The 14,960-nt window shown below is 52.5% G+C and overlaps 1 protein-coding gene across 1 annotated transcript in view; it reads right to left on the reverse strand.

The window, feature by feature from the left end:
- Positions 1-14,960, reverse strand: part of ANKRD11 (ankyrin repeat domain 11) — a 109,317-nt gene that overhangs the window by 7,598 nt on the left and 86,759 nt on the right. Inside the window, exons 4-8 of the mRNA XM_031060177.1 lie at positions 10,771-10,941; positions 9,501-9,704; positions 7,352-7,494; positions 6,532-6,679; positions 20-5,805 (exon numbers count right to left, since the gene is read on the reverse strand). Of these exons, the coding sequence (XP_030916037.1) occupies positions 20-5,805; positions 6,532-6,679; positions 7,352-7,494; positions 9,501-9,704; positions 10,771-10,941 (6,452 nt within the window). The remainder of the gene's footprint in view (positions 1-19; positions 5,806-6,531; positions 6,680-7,351; positions 7,495-9,500; positions 9,705-10,770; positions 10,942-14,960) is intronic.

The raw sequence follows: 14,960 nt of genomic DNA on the forward strand, positions 1-14,960 counted from the left end.
TGGGGGGGGGGGCCGCGGCCTGGCTAGCCGGCGGCTCCTCTGGCTCACCGGACGCTATCACGGACGCGCCGGCTTTGATGATGCCAGCGCTCGGTTCTGGAGCTGCTGCTGCTGGGCTTTCCTCCACTGCTTCTGCCTCCGTCATCTCCGTCTCTGCAACGTCCTTAGGCTGGAGTGGCAGCTCTGGGAGCGAGAAGGGGCCAAGGTCCAATTCATCCTCGGTGTTGGTGAAGGGGTCTGGCCACGTCACCGCCTCCTCTGCATTCGCAGGTGCTGCATTGTTGTTTTCCAAATAGCTGTTTTCTGGTGCAGCAACGACTTCAGCCTGAGGTTCTGCTGGCACACACGGGGGCTCTGGAGGGATCTCTGGTGCTTCTTCTGGAAGAGGCTTGCAGTTGTTGAAGAAGGTGTCTAACCTAGTAGGGGACATGTATGGAGCTTGCTCCTCAGCATTTGCAATTTCTCCTGGAACTGCTTCCTCAGCATCCTCCTTGACTTCCTCCAGCCTCGGTTCAGACACTGACAGAGGGTATGAGATGGGAGAAACAGGGTACGAAGTCTCTGTGGGAATGAAGGCTACTGGTGCAGGATGAATTGGCTCTAGGGAACAGAGTGGAGGTTTAGGGGACTCGGAAAACCTCTGGGGAGATTTCATCAGAAGCTCCGAGCCCATGGACCAGGTGACAGAGTGCTCTGCAGGGTTGCCCATGAGGCTGGGAGGAATGGTGGTGTCCGGGTTTCGGGAAGGAGGGTTATCCCAGTCTATGTTGTTTTGTTCAGGAATTCCTGAACTAAAATGGTTTTCCTCGATGGGTGGTAGGTAGGTGGATTCTGGTGGCATGATGGAGGCAGTGGCTTGCTGCTCCTCTGTGGTATCCAAGGGCATGCCGATGTCGGGGGGAAGAGCACTTTCCACTGAAGGAGCCAGCAACTCATCCCTGTGCGAAGGGGAGGATTTTGCTTGTAAACCAGAAAAGACACTTTCGGGAGACTGGGCGACCCCGCTGACGGCTCCCGGAGCGCAGTGCAAAGCTTCCACTTTGGGCGAGGAAACTCCATAATCCGAGGGAAGGGGGACTTTCTCCTCCATTAAATGCTGCACAGGAGAGTCATAATTTGACGTTGCTGGGACACTTTGCTGTCTGAAAAACTTATCTCCAACGCTGAACTCCTCTTCGGGCGCCCTCCTGATATCCACTGAGATGGAGCGGTAGAGGTTTGAGGAGGGAATGGTGCGAGTTGGGGTCTGACTGGGGTTCTCAGGGAGCCCGCTGGAAACGTTGGTGTATCTGTCGAAGAAGGAAGGAGAGCAGGCGTTCATGGACATGGTGGAGATGGGCAGCGAGTGCTGAGAGTCTGCACACTCGAACATCAGGTCTGTGTAGTCCTCGTTGCTGCACGATGGAGTCCTGGGAGTCTGCATCACCTCCTCGTAGCTCGGGCAGGACACGACGGATGCCGGGGTTGGGACACCCGTGGGCCGGTTCTGATCTGGCCGGGGAGATGCTGGCAGGATCTCCTTCAGCTGAGGACCCGTGATCCAGTCCTTGGAGTCTGTCCCCACAGCAGGCTGTGCCTTGTTTTCCGGTGACAGGATAGGAGTCAGGGGACCCAACTCTTTGAGTTTCTTGTCCTTGAGCTGCGTGTCCAGTGTTAGCGGCTTCTTGGTTGGCAGATCCAGGCTCCTCTTGCGCACATCCTCCGAGCTCTTAAGTTTGTCCTTCAACTTGGGGTCTCCGGACCTGTGCCGCATTTTCTCCATTTGCTTCATTCTCTCCTTGTGTCTTTTGTGGCGTTCCTCGATCTCCAGGTCTTTCTGGCTCAGCATCCTCTCAAAGCTGGTCATCATCAAATCACCATCTCCCAGAAGTTTCTCCCTTGGCCTGGCATCCTTCTTGCCGCTGTCTTTGGAAAGGGTTATTTTTTCATTCCCATTGCTTATTTTTATGGACTCTGATTTGTCTTTATCTTGATTCTCCTTAAGCTTCTCCTTCAGTTTGGTTTCACCGAATTTGAGGTTGTCCTCCTTGGATTTATCTTTAAAGGTGGTAACTTGAGGCCCGTCCTTATCTTTGAGTGTTGACTTTGGCTCATCTTTGTGATGTTTAAAGAAACCATCTGTGTGTTTGTCCCTATGCTTTTCCTTTTCCTCCTTCCATTTTTCCTTGTGTTTATCCCGCTTCTTTTTCTCTTTAGCTGTGCTGATGGTGCTGGAACTGTAAGTCTTTTCTTTCTCCGCCTTCTTTGACAGCTCTCTTTCAGAATCATTTTTATCCTTCTTTTCAGAAAATAAGTAATCAATGCTCTTCTCCGGTTCCTCATCAGCGTCTGCCTTCATGTTGTAGGAAGAGCCAAAAGCCTCCCCATCCACAGAGAAATCCTTTTCATAATGAGTGGAATCCTTTCTGCTGCTGGAGTCCTTGAATTCTTCTGATTTTTCCTTTTTCTCTGTCTTCTCTTTCTTTGCTTTTTCTTTCTCATGACTTTTCTTTGAGGAAGATGAGGAATGTCGGTGCCTCTCCTTCTCCTTGAGCTTGTCCTGAAGGCAGGGTAAAGGGAGAGAGTCCTTAAACTTTTCTTCAGCGGCATCGGTTAGAGAGAGGTTAGAAGACTCGAAGAGGCTGGTGAGTCCTGGCTCTTGCCCTCTGTCTGTGAAGCTGTCAGAGGAGATCTCACTGATTTTGTCATTGGAGTCATCCCTGTAGTCATTCAAAGCCTCCTCCTCCAGTTTCTCCAGCAGGCTCTTCTCCGACTCCCCTCCTTTTGAAGACTTCTTCTCTTTGGAATGCTCCTTGTCTGGCTTCTCCTTATGTTTGCTTTTCACCTTGTCCTCACTGGTGTGTTTCTTCTCAACCTTTTCTGGGAGCTTTTGCTTGTTTTTCTTCTCCTGAGTGGAATCTATGGACATCCTTTCCTTCCTGTCCTTATACTTCTCACTGGAGTCTTTATCTTTCTTCTCTTTGTGTTTCTCAAAGGAACTCTTCTCCTTCTTCTCCTTTCCCCCTTCCGATGTTCCTTTGTCCTTTTTCTTCTCCTTGGACTCCTTGTCCTTCTGCTTCTCCGAGTGCTGCCGGTCAGAGGAGTACTTGCGGTGCTTGTCGGGGTACAGCTCCTTCTCGGCCGTGGCACCATCGTCCTTGTCCTGCAGGCTGTCCAGGCGATGCCCCTCGCTGCCAGCTGAATCACCCACCTTGAACCCGCTCAGGCTGTAATCGTCCCTCTCATCCTCGCTCTCATCTGTGAAGATGTCAGCGATACTGTACCAGCTCTTCTCCTTGCCCTTCTTCTCATCCTTCTTCTCGGAGAAATCGTCTCTGTCTGTGGAAAAGGTTTTCTCTTTCTTCTCCTTCACCTGGTCGAAGGAGCTCTTCCTCTCCTTGTCTTTGCTGTGAAGATCCTTGTATTTCTCCTTAGGTTCTTTCTTCTCTTTGAAACTCTTCTCTAGTTCTTTGTCCTTCAGGATTTTCTCTGGAGCAGCTTTTTCATTTTTCTCCTTGTCGCCTTCTTTGGATTTTTCCTTGTATTTTTCTGGCTTCACCTTTTCTTTTTTTTCTTTATCAGGAGCATCTTTCTTCTCCTTTTCCTTCCCAGAATGGTGCCTCTCCCAGCTCTCCAGGGTTTTGCCACTGAACTCAGGGTCAGACTTATCCTTGAAGAATGTTTCACAGCCATACTCCTTGAAGTCATCTCGATAGGGCTCCTCCTGCTTCGTCTTGGGATCTTTTCGCTCTTTAGAGCCATCAGAGGAATCTTTTCTGTCTTTGTTGGTTTCACCTGTGTCTTTTTCTTTCCTCTCCTTGCCAGTCTCTACAGAATCCTTCCTTTTCTTATCCTTTTCAGGCAAATAACTGGGAGTAACTTTGTGCCTGTCTGTTTGGTCCTTTTTCTTCTCAGAGCTTTTCTCCACATAATCCCTCTCCTTTTTCTTTAAGAAGGTGTCCTTTTCATTCCGCTTCTCGTTGTATTCCTTCTTCTCTTTTATTTTGTTTTCCTTTTTCTTGTCTTTAATTTCCTCTTTCACAGGTTCGATGATTAGCTTTGCCACGGTGTCATTTTTAATCTCCCTGAAATCTGTTATTGGAGAATCCCAGCTGTCCTCACCCTTGAAATCGAAGGATGAATCAGAGGACAGGTCTGAAAACCACCTCTCCTGCTGATCGTCCGAAAGGCTGAACTTTGTGTCCTCGCTTTCGGCAAACTGAGCTTTGTTATTAAACTCATCAAACCCGGACTCGTCCCTGTAAAGTTTTTCTTTTTTGCTTTTTTCCTTCTCTTCCTTGAAGGATTTTTCTTTCTCTAGTTTAGAAACCTTCTCCTCCTTCAGCTCATTCTTCTTCTCAGATTTGGACTGCTTGTCCTTTGACTTCTTCTTTCTCTCCTCCTTGTGTATTCTCGGCTTCTCCTCCTTGGGCGATTTCTCCTTGACAGGTTTCTCTTTTTCTGATTTACTCAATCCTTCTCTGAAGGATTTGCTCAGGTCTTTACTACCATCTTTGATTTTTCTTAATGATTTCTCCTCTTTTGAGGATTTTCCAGTCTCATCTTTAAACAACCACTCCTTCTCCTCTGCTTTACCTTTGGGGAGCTTTTCCTCCTTTTTACCATGTTCCCTATCGTGCTTTAACACTTTCAACTTGTTTTCGACTGGATTTTCTGTCTCTACTATCAAGCCTTTCTCAGGCTTTTGTTTAGAGTCCTCAAACTCAAAAGAAAATGTTTTGATTATTTTAATGTCTTGGCTGATGGGACACTGTCCCTTCTCCTTGTTTTTATGTTTGTGTTTTGTTTTATGCTTTTTAACAACCTTCCCCTCCTTGTCCAGCTTTGGAATTGCTCCATCCACATTGCTATGGAATGAATTCTTTTTCTCAGAAACAGTGTTGTGGGGGGTGTTTTTCTTTTTGTGCTCTGGTTTCTTCCTGACTGGCTTTAGCGACTCTAAGCTCGAGTCCTCGGACGAGTAGTCTGACTCGCTCGTCAGCCTCGTCCTGGTGGAGTCCGATAGGGAACTGACGTCTGACCAAGCTGGAGAAGATATGGTTTTCCAATTGTCCGTCCTCCAGTGCTTGGAGTGCTGTTCTGTAAGACTGGGATTATGTTTCTGGGATGCTAAACTCCCATGTGAAGAGGTCGATGAGGCAGACAGAGAGTTAAACAAGGAGGATTCCTTTAGCACTAGCCTTGAGTCCTTTACACAGCTAGAGCTCTGTAGAGAGTCTCTATCATCCTCCTCACTCTCCACGTTTTCACTCTCTGATTCAGAGGAACAAAACTTGTCATTTTTTTTGCCAAACCGAACCTCTTTGCTTTTTGTCTCCTTCTTCCGCTTCTTTTTTACTTTGCTTTTCTCCTTGGGCGCCTTGGTGCTGGCGGGCTCCCGAATTTTGCTGCTGGGCAGTATGGAGTGCGTGGAGAGGCGCAGCTTCTCCCCCGTGCCCACGGCCACGCTGGTCTCCTCCTCATCCGAGCTGTCCGACAGGATGCGGTGGGCAGCTTTCTTTGGTGTAATTGTGTTATTTTTAGTATAAGTTTTCACTTCCATTTTGGGTATGGAAATGAAACTGTTTGCTTTAGTCTCTTTCCTGTAATCCTTTTTCAGCAAATGTTTGTCATCGACCGGTGGGACCCGGTCCTGCTCATCGTCCTCATCGAATTCATACTCATCCTTCACCGGGGTGATGGTTTTGGGGGGCTCCTGGGCCTTGGGCTTGTGCTTCAAACCCTTCTCAAACTCTGAGTCTGTGTTATTGCCATCAACGGAGCTGGAGGGAGCGAAGGAAGGGGCGTCCTCCTCTTCTGAGGTCTCTGCAGAGAGAGAACAGTGTGTGAAAGACTGCCAAGGGTTCTGGGGAGGGAACATCACTGGTCTCCTGCACACACCAACCCCTGCAAACATCCTGACACCCTTTGGCTTCACCCAGCCTTTGCAAGCTGGCACCCGACAGCTTGGGGGATTTTTTTGGAAGGAAGCTCCTCCAGGTCCAACCTGCATGGGTTGTTCTTCAAAATAACATCCTGGGTGTATCATGAGAACTTTGGAACAGGGTTATGACTGCACACAGTGTAGGTGAAGGCTCCCCAAAAGACTGAAAACTCTAATTTGCACTAATTAAAACCTGCAGAGTGTCCCACAGTGGTGGCACTGGAGGAAGAGGCTCTAGCAGGGACAGCCTGGAAGCAGAAACTGAAATTCCAGTGCTGGGAAAGCTGAACAACAGGAACACAGGGTGGGCACGCAAACCCCTTCCTCTCCACTGGAATTACCCACCTTTCAAAGGTAAGACACCCATTTACCTGCAACTGGCTTCCAATCCTACATCCCAACTGCACCAGGGAAGCAATCTCAATGCTGGCTTCCAGGGCAAACAGCCGCCCAAGCTAAAGCTGGTGGTTACGTTGTCTGAATTTGGGTTACAGCCACAGGTGGGCTCCTGACCATGGCAGCATCTGACTTCCCTGTCCTCCTAAGGTCTCTGTGTTAGCTGCAGGCCACAGCTGTCACTGCCATGGACACAGAAAGGCCAATCTCACCTGTGGAGCTCTCCTCACTGGAGGGGTACGTGGTCTTCCCCAGGAGCAGGTTCACCATTGTGGGAGAATTCGCTACTTTCAAAGGTGTCTCGCCCTTCCTGTTGCTTTGATGAGGATTCCCTCCATAATGCAACAACAATTTCACCACCTGAAAAGAGAAACTGAGGCTTGACGATGCTCACCATGTTTTGAATCCAGTTTTTTTTTTTGGCATGATTTTTTTACATAACTAAAAAATTGGTGTCTTCAGGACATGCCTTGTACTACCAACACAAGAGAGAAGCCCCAGCAACATTCCCAGGGACGTGGTGGAATCACCATCTCTGGAAGTGTTCAAAAAACATTTAGGGACAGGGTTTAGTGGTGCACTGGCATCACTAAAAGCAGGAGGTTAATGGCTGGGCTTGATGACTGGGGAGGTCTTTTCCAACCTTTATGATCCTGTGATTCTAAGAACCAAGCTGGGCAGGAAAGAAGGATGAAGAACAAGAACAAAATCATGCTCCTGTCCCAATTCCAGAAGAATGAACTATCCCCCTGTGCAGGGGGATAAACACTCAACAGCTCTGAAACAGGGAAATTCACACAATCTGGGAATAACTTAGATTGGAAGGGACATTCAAGCCCATCCCATGCCACCCCCTGCCATGGGCAGGGACACCTTCCACCAACCCAGGCTGCTCCAAGCCCTGTGCAGCCTGGCCTTGAACACAACCTCCTGCCCACTCCATGGGAAACGAGACAAAACTCAAATCTGTGTGTTTTCACAAGTTTCCAGGAGAGTGGTTTAAAGCAGGGCAGGGAATGCCAGCAGCCTGACCTTGAAGTGGCCGTTGTTGGCCGCGTCGTGCAGGGGGGTGTCATCGTCCAGCCCCTTGGTGTTGACCTCGGCGCCCGCCGCCAGCAGCTGCTTGGCCACGTCGTAGTAGCCCCGGTTGCAGGCCTCGTGCAGCGCCGTCCAGCCTGCAAGGACAGGGACACTCAGGACATGGCACCACCCTCACAGTGACACTGAGACACAGGGACAGCCTGCAGGGTCAGCCTGGTCAGAGCTGTGCTGCTCTGACGGCCAAGTGTCTGCCTGGATCCCCGTGGTGCAGCAGGAAGGAACCTGCAGCTCTGCCCTGCTACTCCTGCCAGGCAGTCACAGCATCAATGCCCCTTCTCCCTCTGGTCATACCACGTGCTACAGTCAGAGCATCTGCCAGACCTGACACAGCCCCTGGAAATGGGAAGTTTTATACGGGAAATAAGGAGAATAGCTGATGTCATGAAAAAGGCAGGTCATAAATCTGTTCCCCTTTATACCATCATAAAATGGTTTGGGTTGGGAGGGACCTCAAAGCTCATCCATTCCCACCCCCTGCCACGGGGTGTTCCACTATCCCAGGTTGCTCCAACTCCCCTCCAATCTGGCCTTCAATGCTTCCAGCAATGGGGCAGCCACAGCTTCTCTGAGCAACCAGTGCCAGGGCATCACCACCTTCACAGGGAACAATTTCTTCCTAACATCCCATCTAACCCTGCCCTATGTCAGCTGAAGGCCATTCCCTCTTGTTCTGCCACTCCATGGTCCTGTGAAATGTCCCTCTCCAGCCTTCTCTGAAGCTCCTTTAGGTTTGGCTCTAGGTTCCAAACCCCTCTGTAAGCGAAACGCTGGTGCCCAGACCAGGCCTGAGCTCAGAACTGCAGACAGGGCTCGAGACAGCCCCCACACAGATTTTCTGTGTGCTCTCCAAACACAGGAACACCGGCCTGGGCTGGGGGGGAAAACAAACAGCAGCCTCTCCACAGTAACGGCAGCTCCAGCTCTCAAACAAATCTCCGAAGAGCACAGAACAAACTATTTTATCGTGTTCCACAGCCTATTTTTAAGCAGAGCCTGTTTTGAAGTTTGGCAGCGCGGCTGCTCCGGTGTTTTGCTGATAGCGCCGTGGGAGCGCGTTCCGTTACCTTCACTTTGGAGGGGGCACCTGTGCCCGGAATTAATCACAACTGATACTTCAGTCTGGCACTGGGATTAATCATACGGGTGGAGGAACAGCCATGTCTATTTATAGCCCCAAAATCATGCGAAGAGAACAGCAAAGAGCAAAGTCAAGCTCAGGGATGTGCTGGAGAAAGGCTGATCCAGCCCCACTGAATGGCACCTTCATCACCCCTTCACCAGAATCCCGGGGCTGCCTTTCCCTGCAGGACTCAGGGCTGTTCCCATCTCATCCCACCACCCTAAGCAGGAGCCTGGCAGCACTGCTGAGGAGGAGGAGGAGAAGGAGGTAATACTCCTTAGCTGAGGGTCAGGATGGTTAATAACTCCTCCAACTTGGGTGCCTGGTGGGAGCCTAACCTTGCCCTTCACATTCCCTCCCCATCAGCAGCACCCCCACATTCAGTCTTTAAAAACAACTCCCAAAAATTCACAGGCATCAGCCCCCCAACTCCAGAGAGCTGACTTCACAAACCCACTCTCAGCAGTATTTCTGTGCACGTAATTCCTTCTGTTTTAAGTAAAAATAGAGCTAAACCAGCCCACCTCCCTTTGCAAATCACCCTCCAGACTTCCAACACGGCACCCCCATCGAGGAGCAGAAGGAAACAGTCCAGAGTGGCCTGGTCAGTTTTGGTGTGTGGAGCCACAACAGCTCCAGGGATTCTCTGGATCCTGCCCAGCCCAGCTTCACCACCTCAAGCAGACTGCACAGCCTGGGAATTCTGCTCCCAAACTCCACCAAGAAATCTGATGCTTTGGGGGGATTTTTAATGTGTCTTTTTGTTGTCGTTTGTTTTGTTTTTTAAGGGGCAAAAAGACCTTTTCCTCTTCAAAGAGCAAAATCACAATTTTTGGCAAATCCCCTCTTTCCAAGGCACAACCCCATGTCAGAAACAAACTACTTTTTCTGCTGGGAGTCGTTCTTGCAGGTGGAACACGCAACCAGGTGGGAAGAAAGCTGGGATTCCTGGGCTGTTACCTGCAAAGTCCTTCACATTGACATCTGCACCCTCGATGATGAGCTCCTTGATGCGCCGGGCGTCCCCGCGGATGGCAGCGCGGTGCAGCCGAGTCTCTCCTCGCTCGTTTCTCTTATTTACTTTATCTTTGGTTTTGGAGGCAGAGTTGGGAGTTCCCTTCTGACAAACTGTAGACTGAGAGGGATGCTTTGGTGTTGTGTCAACTGCAGGGAGGAGAGAAACAGCATCAGGGACTGCCATTCCGTGGAGTTCCTAAGCCCTTAGAGGGAGCTCGTGCATCACGTTTGGTTTCGGCTCTTCCTGAAATATTCACCACAAGGCAGCAAGAGGCAACCCAGGCTCTGGAGTGGATGTGAACAGAGCAGCCTGTGTGTCCCACAGAGATGGGAATCTCGGGCTGCCAGACCCACTGGAGAGCTGCAGTCCTGGCAAACACTGTGGGCAATCCCGTGATCTGGGAGCACACAATGCAGCTCCTTACCCTCAAACCTCAGCTCCCGAGGGAAGTGGCCTTTTACCAAGCACATGTGAGGCCTGACAGCCTTGGGAGGAGACTGCATTTCCTGGGAGAACACTGGAATGCTCTGCAGCTTTTTCCCTTTTTGTTTTCCCACATAACAGCAACACGAGCAGTGAGATTGGTTGTTTTTTGGCTAAAAGCTGCAGTGTTGTGTGTAGGATGTGGATGGGAGCACATGGATAGCACAGACCCTCCAAAAATGGGGGGGGGGAACATGTTTGCAACAGATAAAAATTACTAGAAGACAAAATCCATGGTAAACACATTCCAGCTGCTTCACACCTCAAGTTACAGCTGTGGTGGTTACACATCTTATCTCCTTCTGAGAAAAGGAACATTAAAAACCTACAGAGGATGATATTTTGTCTTCCTTCACAATCCTCCTCTACTGAGATAGCCTGAGAGGTCAGTGGGAAACACAGAGCTGAGGTGGAAGAGGCTCCCATGGAAGCAAAGCTCCAGCTGAGCAGCCAGGGCAGGCTGGGGGTGCCTGGATTGGGCCCGAGGGACCCTGGAAAAAGGAAGGGCAGCCAGAGCCACGAGCAGATCCCAGTGACACCACAGCTGGAGAGCCCTGTGGGAGGAGTGAGATCCCAGAGAGCAGCAAAGCAGCCCCCCTGCCCCGTGCCAGGGGTGGCAGCTCAGTCCTGAACCTCTGGAGAGCCCAGGAACCGGGAATTCCGGACATTTGGGAGCCTCTGGCTGCAGCTCCCAGCTGCCTGCCCACCCTTCAGACAACCCCAGCTCACCTGGGCTGTTTGCAGACTCTTCTGCTGTCATCTGCATGAGGAGAGCGACCTGCTGGCGCTCGGAGAGCGGGTAGCCGGCCCGGATCCCCGACAGGCCCATGCCGAAGAGCAGGCCCGGCTTCCTGGTGGCGGGCTCCTTTTTAATCCTCTTCCGCTCGGGACCCTGCTTCTCTGTGGGACAAGGACACAGGACACAAGCCATCAGTGCCACTGAGCCCAAAGCCACGCTCCTGTCTGAGCGTGGGACTGACAGATCCACAAAGCTTGTGCTGAGGGAGGGATCCCTGTGGCAATGGATCCCTGTGCTGAGGGAGGGATCCCTGTGGCAATGGATCCCTGTGCTGAGGGAGGGATCCCTGTGCTGGGTGATGGATCCCTGCGCTGAGGGAGGGATCCCTGTGGCGATGGATCCCTGTGCTGGGTGATGGATCCCTGTGCTGAGGGACGGATCTGTGTGGTGATGGATCCCTGTGCTGAGGGAGGGATCCCTGCAGTGGGAGCACTGGCACGTGGAGCAGGCTCACAGTGCTGAGGGTGCAGCCAGGACATGCCCCACTCCTGCTCCTCCACCACCAAAGAGCAGCAGAGGAAAGAGGGAGCAGACCCTTTGAGGGGCCACAGCCAGTGCTGCACCACCCATCCTGCTTCAGGAGCCTCCATCCTATGCCAGGGTGCCTGGAGGAGCCTACTCAGACTGACACCAGCACAGCATGGACCCAGCTGGAGGCACTGAACAGCATCAGCAATGAGAGCTGAAAATATAGTCTGGCAGCTCAGAAATGTGGCCATCACACCCATCTCATCATCATCATAGCAAGGAGGCTGCAGCCAAACAGGCGTGGGCAGCACCAGGCTGGTCCTCTCCTCCCAAAGTGGCTGCTCCCACCTGGCCCAGAACACCCAACTGCCCTCAGGTCTTCTGCAACCCCCTAAAAAAATCCCAAACAAACATGAGGGGAGGGGAGGAAGAAACCCCAGAAGTGCCTGGCTTGTCATCCCAAATCCAGCCTGATACTTGATCTCCTAAATCATCCAGCTGCAAAGGCAGCTCCTGCTGAGAGACCAAGAGCAAGCACCCCCAAACCACAGTCACACAGCCATGGAATGGTTGGGTGGGAAGGAACCTTGAAGCCCATCCAGTCCCACCCCCATGGCAGGGACACCTTCCACTATCCCAGGGGGCTCCAAGCTCTGTCCAGCCTGGCCTTGGACACTGCCAGGGATGAGGCAGCCACAGCTGCTCTGGGCAGTGTGAAGGTGCCTCAGTACCTTCAGATTAATAAAACCCAGCAATGCTGCAGCCTCTCCCAGCTCTGCTCAGCCCCTGTGTCACACTAGATGCAGGTCACGGGCACGTGGCCAGCAGGATGGAGCCTGTGGTGCCTCCACACAAAGTCCAGCAGGTCAGCTGGAACCACCAAGGGACAGGGTCACACATGGTCACCAGGCTGTGCCCCACAGCACAGGGTTCTTCCTCCACCCCCCAGGGGCAGCTGAGGAAAGGTCTCTGGCAGAGGAGGGCAGCAGCAGGTGGGGATGTTCTGCTCCTGCTGCTCACAGCTCAGGCACAGCCAGCTCCAGAAACCTCTTCTGGGCACAGTGCACAGAGCTGCCAGCCTCTGCTGCTCAGGCCCACCTGGAGCAGGTGATTTCCATCCACCCCTGCTCCTGGGATCCTGTACATTTAAGAAATAATGACTGTTCCAGGGAACCTCTCAACCAGAGAGCTGGGCCGCCCCTCTTCAAAGCCCACTGCTCATTGCCCAGAGAAGCTGTGTCTGCCCCTGGATCCCTGCAAGTGGCCAAGGCCAGGCTGGACAGAGCTTGGAGCCTGCAGAAGGTGTCCCTGCCTGTGGTAGGGGTGGGATGAGACCAGTCTTAAGGTCCTTCCCAACCCAAACCATTCCATAATTCTATGAAATGCAAGCCCTGGAAACATGTCTGCATTGAAGGCGAATCCCAGTCTACTCTGAAACCACATTTTGGTCATCCTGGCAGCTGTAACAGAGCTGGAAGATGAAATCAGATCCTAGGACAGTTTTTTAATGGCTTAAAATAAAATTAAACCCAGCGTGCTTATGGGAAGACAACTTTGCCAGGGTGGCTCCAGGAGCCGCGGTGCTGCGCTGCGTGTCCTGCCAGGGGACACAGGCACACCTGACCCATGTGTGCAGCACCTCTCCAAGCTGATTAAACCCTGCTCAGCCAGGCCTGGCTTCCCCCAGCCTTGGTCACATCCAGCCATGCCTCAAAGCCTGCAATAAAGAGCTTGAGGGGTCACATCTTGGCTGGTGCCACCAAGCAGAGTCCCTGGAGCACACCATGCCCAGGGCTGCTCTGCACGTACAGAGCCACAATTAGAATGGGAACATTTTCATTAATATCCCTTGGCTGCTGCAGGTTGTCAGCACGAGCCTGGGATTTGCAAAAATTGATTATCAAGTTCAACCGAAACCCCCCTAAACTCCTATTCATTCTGCAGTTGCAGAAATTTCCTCCTCCACAGAACATTTAACATTACAAAGCATGTGATCAACAAGATAAAAATAAATTGGAAAGCGGCTGCCGCGCTCTCGCTCGCTATGGGGAGGCAGCCGAGGACTCGGGCTCGTGCTTCCTGCTGGGAAGGGCTCAGGGCCAGCTGGATGGGACCTGGAGCAACCTGGTGTGACACCCTACCCTGAAGGTCCAGTGGAGGGTGTCCTGCCCATGGCAGGGCGTGGAGATGAGCTTTAAGCTCCCTTCCAACCCAAACCATGCCATGATTCTGTGATTCTATGGCTCCATGGCATGGGCAGCGTGGCAGCCCCCGGCTCCCTGCCTGGCACACTCCTCAGACAATGTGGAGGGACCACAAAAGCAAGATCCTTAATTGGGTCTGAAATGTAAGCAGAGGATGGAGACAGAGCTGCTCCCACCATCCACCTCCCATCCTGAGTCTCTGCAGGGTGAGAGCCCTGCCTGGCTGATCCCAGGCTCACCGAGCTGCACGTGTGTTATTTCAGCCCAGAGGATTTTACTCAGAATCAGATTTGCAGCAGATTTAAAGGTGCCCCTGCACAGAGATCTCAGCTGCCTGGCTCCTGCAGGCTGCTCCTGCGCCTCCGAATAACTGCGCCTCTGGAACATCTTGCAGCAACACAGAGCGACTGGAGAGAAACTCTCCCAGTGCTACCCACCTCGGCTGACAGAAAAAAAGCTTATTTGCACTAAAACCCCTTCAGCAAGCACAAACCCCAGTGACATGGGGGGTGTGCAGGCAGGCAGCCCTCAGTGCTGGCAGCGGCGCTGGCTGGACCGTGCACACAGATCCCAGTGGGAGAAGACCATGGCAGCCCATGGATGCTCCGTGAGCCCAGGATGAGCCACACCTCCATGCAGCTATTTTTAAAGCAGCTTGTTTGCTGCTTGCTTCAGCCCTTCTGCAAACCTCCCAAGCATCAGCCCTGGTTTAATTCGGGGATCCTGCTCGGCTCTTCCCTCGCGCTGACGCCAGCAGGAACCGCGTGTGCAGCTTAAAGGGGAAAGCAGGAGCTGAGCTGGGAGCTGCTCCTGCCTTCCACCACACCGAGCCCGAGAGGCTGCCAAGGCTGAGCAGGAGCAGACTCCCAGGACAAAGGGTTTGAGCATCACCCAGAGGGTGGTTCTCGTGCCCACACGAGACTCTGGGCAGTGCTGCAATGGGGAGCACAAATCCAGGGCTGCTGGAAGTGCCTCGGCAGCTCCAGAGGGAGCCCAGAGGAGACAGAGGGATTCAGAGCTGCTGGGCTGGCTCTGTGGGCAGACACGGGCAGAACCCAGCCCCAGCTGAAACGGAGACGGGCAGGAGGAGAGCAGGGCGGTGATGGAAAACCTCTCAGAGGTTTCTCCACACACGGTGTGACTCTGGCAGGTTGTGGGGACGCCGGAGCCACACAGCCCCTCACTCCCTACGCAGGCAGCACACCCTGTAATGCAGAAAGCATCTGCTCCCGCTGCTCGGCATGACAACACACGCACGGGAGGTGGAACCCTGAGGAAAAATACCAGCTCCAAAGCAGCAGCAGCTCCTGCCGAGCGTCTCGGCCACGCCGAGTGCCGCCCCAGCAGCGAGAGGGGCTCTGCAGGCGCTGCTGAGCCCAGCCAGCACCACCAGAGATCAATAGGAATAAATTAGAGCGGCAGGGACAGCAACAGAGACCGCCCCGGAC

This window comes from Geospiza fortis, unplaced genomic scaffold, assembly GCF_000277835.1.
Source record: "Geospiza fortis unplaced genomic scaffold, GeoFor_1.0 scaffold102, whole genome shotgun sequence".
Lineage (NCBI taxonomy): Eukaryota > Metazoa > Chordata > Aves > Passeriformes > Thraupidae > Geospiza > Geospiza fortis.